Here is a 7,500-nt window from a genome sequence, read left to right as displayed (position 1 = left end):
GGGGGGTAGAGTATGAGAACATGGAGGCTGTGTAAAGAGATGATATTAAAACCACATACAGTTTTTTTTATTTTATTGCACAGGTATGGAAGGAGAGAATTTCGGAACCAGATGGGCAAGCAAGAAGGGGAGAATATGAGAACCACGCGTGTATATGCCAGAATAAGTAGCAAAGAAACAGATACATGCGGAAACTTCAGGGCCGTAATATAGGGGCAATGCTAAATGTCGCTAAAGTCTATGGATGTGAGGCGCCGCGTTTCCGAAAAAAAATATTAGTGGATGACAGACGGACAAGGCCACTCTTAGACATGGCAGAGGGGACGGAAAGGACTTGGATCATTGTTATTTTTATTTTTGAAAGAATAACTGAGCCAAGAGAGTGAATTTTTGCTCCAGTGAAAGAAAAAAACAATATCCAACAGGCTTAATGGCAAGAAACAACCTCAGATTTTTCCCCGCTGCGAGTGGAGTGTTCTAACCACTACACCACCGTCCCCATTATAGAGATCTAGCACACTGACGGTAACGGCGCTGTTATACGCTGGCGAATGACCCCTGAGACAGTCGTTGGTGTGTTCAGGGGAGACTCGTTCCGGACGCGTTTATTTTAGGTTCAATCCTTTCCTTCCCCACCAGCCTAAGGGATTTAATCGTATATACAGCCAGCCTAATGGATTTAATCGTATAGGCTGTACTGCCAGCCTAAGGGATTTAATCGTATAGGCTGTACTGCCAGCCTAAGGGATTTAATCGTATATACTGTAGAGCCAGTCTAAGGGATTTAATCGTATGTAGAGCCAGTCTAAGGGATTTAATCGTATGTAGAGCCAGCCTAAGGGATTTAACCGTATGTAGAGTCAGCCTAAGGGTTTTAATCGTATGTAGAGCCAGCCTAAGGGATTTAATTGTATGTAGAGCCAGCCTACGGGATTTAATCGTATATCTAGAGCCAGCCTAAGGGATTTAATCGTATGTAGAGCCAGCCTAAGGGATTTAATCGTATGTAGAGCCAGCCTAAGGGATTTAATCGTATGTAGAGCCAACCTAGGGGATTTAATCGTATATCTAGAGCCAGCCTAAGGGATTTAATCATATGTAGAGCCAGCCTAAGGGATTTAATCATATGTAGAGCCAACCTAGGGGATTTAATCGTATGTAGAGTCAAATATAGAGAATCCGATCGCCTTTCCTATCTTTGTTTTGGTTTTGGATTCAGAGACGCTTATTGTGACGTAGTGGATTGTGACGCATATTATCATTTATCGGTGCCTGATAATTTGCGTCTTTCTCCACTGCGTCACATTCACAGACTCTTACATGTGACGTTGTGGAGTGTGACGCGTATTATGTTTTATCCGTGCGTGAGAATTTGTGTCTTTGTCCACTGCGTCACATTCACAGACCACCACCACCACCACCACCATCATCATCATCATCATCATCATCATCATCATCATCATCATCATCATCACCACCACCACCACCACCACCACCACCACCATCATCATCATCATCATCATCATCATCATCATCATCATCATCATCATCATCATCATCACCACCACCACCACCACCACCACCACCACCACCACCACCACCACCACCACCACCACCACCACCACCACCACCACCACCACCACCACACAGTACACCCTCAACTCCTGTATACTCGGATTTATCAGTCTTCCTTAATCCAACGTGTATACCCAGCCACCTGAATTAATCCTGATTCTAATCCGCTTATTGACCTGAGCTGATTACGCTCTTGGGTCCCTCCCCCTCATCGTGGGTTTACGCAACACCAATCCGTTAGCGAGTTAGTCTACATTTACACGTGAATACCCAGTTGTGTTAGAGATAAAAGTAATGTATTGGTTTTAAAAAAGATGTAAGTACGATGTGGGAGAATGTTAAGGCGGAATAGATAGAATAAATCGCTAGAGAAGTGGTGTTAAGAAGCTCCCACCTTGATCCTGATCCGATTATTGGCGCTGAGCCGGTTATGTCCTTCAGTTAAGCCTCCCTCCCTCAGCACCTTCGTCAGCACCTCTCTCTCTCTCTCTCTCTCTCTCTCGTCACATAGGAACGACTCTTGACAAGCGGGTGGGGAGAGAGAGAGAGAGAGAGAGAGAGAGAGAGTGGCAATGTGTGTGTGTGTGTGTGTGTGTGTGTGTGTGTGTGTGTGTGTGTGTGTGTGTTAAAGCTCACCTATCACAACCCTTCCCTATAGCCTATTCTTACCCCCCTACCGCATTATTAACGTCAGTCCTAGTATAACCTGGCCTGTCCTGACCTGTGTGTCTATCTAATGTATCTATCTATCTATCTATCTATCTATCTGTCTATATCTACCTATCAGTCCATCTACCTATCCATCAATTAACCTGCATTTACCTACGTATTCATTCATCTATCTATCTACCTATCCATGCATCTGTCTATCCATCTATCCATCTCTCTCTCTCTCTCCGCCCACAGGTCCGTCTGGGGTGGTGTGGGCGGCAGTGGGCGGTACAGCAGACCTCACCTGTAATCTCACCTCCCCCTTACCTGGCGACGCTCCCAGGTTGGTGCTGTGGTACAAAGAAGGTGTCCATAAACCCATATACAGGTGAGTGAGAAGACTTTTGTAACCCTCTGTAGCTGCCTGTAACTTTCTTGTGGCTTCCTGTAACTTTCTCTAGCTATCGGTAACTTTTTGTGACTTCCTCTAACTTTTTGTAACTTCCTGTAACTTTCTGTGTCCACAAATTCGTATACAGGTGTGTGAGAAGACTTTTGTACCCCTCTGTAGCTGCCTGTAACTTTCTTGTGGCTTCCTGCATCTTTTTGTAGCTTTCTGTAACTTTTTGTAACTCCCTCTAACTTTTTGTAACTTCCTGTAACTTTCTGTGTCCACAAATTCATATACAGGTGTGTGAAAAGACTTTTGTAACCCTCTGTAGCTTTCTGTAACTTTTGTTAAAACTTTCTGTAACTACTTGTGACTTCGTCTAACATCCTCCAACTTTTTGTAACGTTCTGTAACTTTCTGCGTCCACAAACCCATACAGAAGTGAGTTAGAAGATCTTTGTTCCCTTTTGTAGCTTCCTGTAACTTCCCGTAGCTTTCTTTAACTTTCCGTATCCTCTAGTTTACTGTAACCTCACCTGTAACCTCACCATTTTGTAGCCTTTGTATATTCACCTTCTGTAACCTGTCCACCTGTAATTATCTCACTTCAGGTAAATTAAGCATAAGTCTTTTCTAAATTGCTCTATCTAGGAATAAAACCGCTCAGACTGTGTGTGTGTGCGTGTGTGTGTGTGTGTGTGTGCGTGTGTGTGTGTGTGTGTGTGTGTGTGTGTGTGTGTGTGTGTGTGTGTGTGTACTGTAGAAGGCAAAATGCAAGGAGGAAGAAAGCTAACAACAGAGAAGAAGGCATAAAGAAAGAGATAAGAAAGTGTGAAGACGTGAAGGAAGCGTAAAGATAGGGAGAAGACAAGTTGAAGAAAGGGAGAAGATAACGCAAAGAAAGGGAGAAGAGAGCGTGAAGAAAGCGGGAAGACAGTGTTAAGAAAACGTAAAGAAAGAGAGAAGAAAGTTTGAAGAAAGTGTAAAGAAAGGGAGAGAAGTTGAGAGTGTGAAATGCGGTAAGGGAAAGAGAGCGTGACCCCACCATTCAGCGTGGACAGGTGGACGAGTGGTGGTATTGGCATTCCACAAACTCCCTGCCCGAGTGGGGGAGTGGAGGAGTGGGGAGTGAGGGGAGAGTGAGGGAGGGGAGAGTGAGGGAGTGGGGATGGAGGGCATTGTTGACTGAGTGATGGTATTGGTATTGCGCGAACTTCTAACCTGAGTGGAGGGAGTGGAGGTGGAGGGGGTCTCTCTCTCTCTCTCTCTCTCTCTCTCTCTCGTGTGTGTGTACAGTAATTTATGCCTGTTCCACTACTTCTCCTCTCCTTTCCATACCCCAGCTACTGTTTCCAAGGGGGGCTGGCCGCTCACTGGAACAGCCGTTAGTTATATTTAAAATTCACGTTATTTATCAACGACAATCTACATAACTAAACACATTAATAGTAAAAATATACAATTACTCTTTTATTTTACGTTTTTATGTATCTTTTCTTCCAGTTACGATTTACGAGGGGGTCTGGCCACTCACTGGAAGAGCCTGGAACTCTTGGGGAGCCGCGCCACCTTTCACGCGAGGGGGGCGCGGCTGAGGGTGGACAGGGTGAGGGAGGGCGACCAAGGGCTGTACCTGTGTAGGGTGGATTTCAAGACCAGCCCTACCCTTGAGTCCTCCACGAGGCTTAGTGTTATAGGTAGGGGGATTGTAGTAGTAGCAGGTGTAGGAGGAGGAGGAGGAGGAGGAGGAGGAGGAGGAGGAGTAGAAGAAAAAGAAAAAAAAAGACGAAGTAATAGTAGAAGTAGTTGTAGGAGGAGGAGGAGGAGTGGTAGTGGTAGTGGCAGTGGTAGTAATAGCAGTATTAGTAGTAGTAGTAGTAGTAGTGGTGGTGGTGGTAGTAGTAGTGTAGTGGTAGTAGTAGTAGTAGTTGTTGTTGTTGTGCAGAGAGATAATTCACATGACCTTATCTGCTGATGTATCTTTCTCCTTATTTCAAGCCAAACAGTATCTCTCTCTCTCTCTCTCTCTCTCTCTCTCTCTCTCTCTCTCTCTCTCTCTCTCTCTCTCTCTCTCTCTCTCTCTCTCTCTCTCTCTCAATATTTTTTCCCTTTCCACAGTACCCCCTCGTCGGATGCGGATCTTCACCGACGAGGGGGAGGAGGTGAGAGGCCGCTTGGGTCCTTACTTCACAGGGGACACCGTGACCCTACACTGCGTGGTGATGGGAGGGACGCCGCCCCCTGTAGTGGCCTGGTGGGAGGGGGACGTGCTGGTGGATTCGAGGCAGGAGGACGAGAGGATCGACCTTGAAGGGGCCACGTCCAATACCCTCAAACTCATGAATCTCTCTCGCCGTGACCTCCACAGGAAATTGCTGTGTAGGGCTGCGAATTCCAACCTCACCGCGCCTCTCACGGCCTCCCTCACCCTCGATATGAACTGTGAGTCTGTGTGTGTGTGTGTGTGTGTGTGTGTGTGTGTGTGTGTGTGTTTGGTATGGGGTACGAATTAGTCACCTTGGTTACTAGTCCTATCAGTACTCCAGTCTAAATGCTTTGCCCATCAGTTAGCTAAAAGGGGTTATGGATTTTTTCACGCTACAATAATAATAATAATAATAATAATAATAATAATAATAATAATAATAGCTCCAACTCCTCCTCGCCCCTCAGTCCCGCCACTATGGGTTCGCATCCTAGGTCAACGCGGGTCAGTCAGCTCAGGTCGACCCCACGTGACCCAGTGCGAGGCGGTGGGAGGCAGACCCCCACCCCACCTGACCTGGTACCTGGACCACGCCCCTCTCACCTCCCACACTCACCAGGTGGGCTAATTAGTCCTTTACCTGAAGCTCACCTGTCCACTTTTTTTACCTTTAAAGTTTGCAGTAATGTGTTTATAATTTTAAATGGGTTTGTTAATTGAAAAAAGGTATAAACGTTGAAATTTGTCCTGTAAACAACCATCAACATTCATCCCATCACACCAACACAACAACATTCATCCCTTCTCACCAACACAACAACATTCATCCTTCCTTTAACACAAACACATCATCAACATTCATCCCTTCACACCAACACAACATCAACATTCATCCCTTCACACTAACACATCAACAACATTCTTCCTTTAACACAAACACAAACTGAGCATCACAAACATCAACATTCATCCTTCTATTTAATCAACTTTCTTTAATTCTCCAAGACCAACTCCTTCGCCTTTTCTCCAGGTGAGCCAAGACGGTAACCTAACCCTGAGCGAGCTGAGGTGGCGGCCAGGTGAGGGAGATCAAGGCAAGGTGTTGACGTGTAGCGCTCAGTCTAGCGTGCCTCATAAACACCCTCTCACCGACTCCTGGACGCTGCAGGTGCATTGTGAGTACCTGGTGTGGTGGTGTAGGGTGTAGTAGAGGTGTAGTTATTGTAGTTTTGTAGGTGTTGACATGCAGGACACATTACACTTGACTGCCTTCACCCTGTCACTGCTTCTTGTTCGCTGCAGGTTTATGGTGTGGTGCTGGTGTGCTGGTGTGGATTAAGAAGGTAGGCTTTTCAGACCAGCTGTGCATTACCCTCTAGTGCTGACATCCCTTCAGTGCGCAAAATATCTTCTTCCACCCCTTCCGCGTTGTGCATTGTGGTTGGAGAGGAGCATCTGCGGCGTCCATCCAGAAGCCAAACCTTCCCATAGTTCCTTGCATCCTGATCCGACTGTGGTGGTGCGCTGACTTCCACAAGGGGTCGCCGGTTGCCTACACGGTGTATATACTGTACCTGAAGAACGGCCTCATAGATGCACTTACCTGCGGTCGACGGGTTTAGTTGGCCACACAGACCGGGGTGAAGCAGCAGCAACATAAGACACACCATTTATTTATAGTATTTTGACAACGAGTTCACACATACAGCCTTAATGGCACGCCGACGCGGTAATGTCACACAGTCGTTCAACAAGTTCCTAAAATACAGCCAATCGTGGAATCACACTCACCCCTACCATATCAATCCAACTTAACAGCTTTGTAATTGAACCGGCTTGCATTTTACACATCCCAGCATCACGGTTTCGTATGCTCTCGTGTGCATTAACCCCGTCAAAAAAAAAAAAAAAAATCTATGTGTCTTTATGAAGTGTGGAACGAGAGCGCGGGCTGTTACGAGAATACAAAAGAGATGATTTATATTTCCAGGCAAGCGTGTTGTTGCTTTAGTGAACGATGCGATACGAACAATAAGAAAAGGATAGTAACTGTTTTTTTTTTTTTTTTGTTATTCTTCGTCCTGTCACCGTATAACTGAATTCACTATGTAGGAGACATCTCGTACTGAAGAGGTTAAAGGCCGAATTCGAAATAGCTATGGAGACTGCCCAACACCTCATCCTAAGCGATTTAGTATGCACATTACACCTCAACATCCTTTCCTGTGCTACTGATTAACCTAGATCAAAATTAAGACCATATAAAGAAGCATATAGGTTACAAGAGAGTGCTAAGGTGTTATAGGCAAAATAAATCGCCAAGGAAAATGTGTTACGGAGCCTTCCAATATCGCCAAAATTACGATCCTCATCTATGTAAAAAGCTTTCCAAATTAGGGGGTGAAAATTCAATGCTTTTTTTTGTAATGAGTGCTTTCTCTTTAACTAATTTCGGGTAATGGTATAGGTTTTGTGTGTGTGTGTGTGTGTGTGTGTGTGTGTGTGTGTGTGTGTGTGTGTGTGTGCGTGCGTGCCACCTGTAAATTTCGTGCACTAGATGTTAAAAAAAAAAGAATACAGTCTCTTTGATAGTCTCCTGTCAACTCTCACTCTCAGTTCACACACACACACACACACACACACACACACACACACACACACACACACACACACACAC

At 45.4% G+C, this 7,500-nt stretch overlaps 1 protein-coding gene across 1 annotated transcript in view; it reads left to right on the top strand.

Annotated features, from left to right (window-relative positions):
• The window catches only part of LOC145415979 (adhesion molecule nephrin-like), a 74,586-nt gene that overhangs the window by 58,661 nt on the left and 8,425 nt on the right, over positions 1-7,500 (top strand). Inside the window, exons 3-7 of the mRNA XM_080285082.1 lie at positions 2,482-2,614; positions 4,121-4,314; positions 4,736-5,059; positions 5,291-5,442; positions 5,854-5,998. Coding sequence (XP_080141208.1) covers positions 2,482-2,614; positions 4,121-4,314; positions 4,736-5,059; positions 5,291-5,442; positions 5,854-5,998 — 948 coding nt within the window. The remainder of the gene's footprint in view (positions 1-2,481; positions 2,615-4,120; positions 4,315-4,735; positions 5,060-5,290; positions 5,443-5,853; positions 5,999-7,500) is intronic.

Source organism: Coenobita brevimanus, chromosome 13, assembly GCF_032717465.1.
Source record: "Coenobita brevimanus isolate Jiangsu-jjx chromosome 13, ASM3271746v2, whole genome shotgun sequence".
Lineage (NCBI taxonomy): Eukaryota > Metazoa > Arthropoda > Malacostraca > Decapoda > Coenobitidae > Coenobita > Coenobita brevimanus.
Note: the sequence above shows the minus strand (reverse complement) of the source record. Positions and strands in the feature narration are given on the sequence as shown.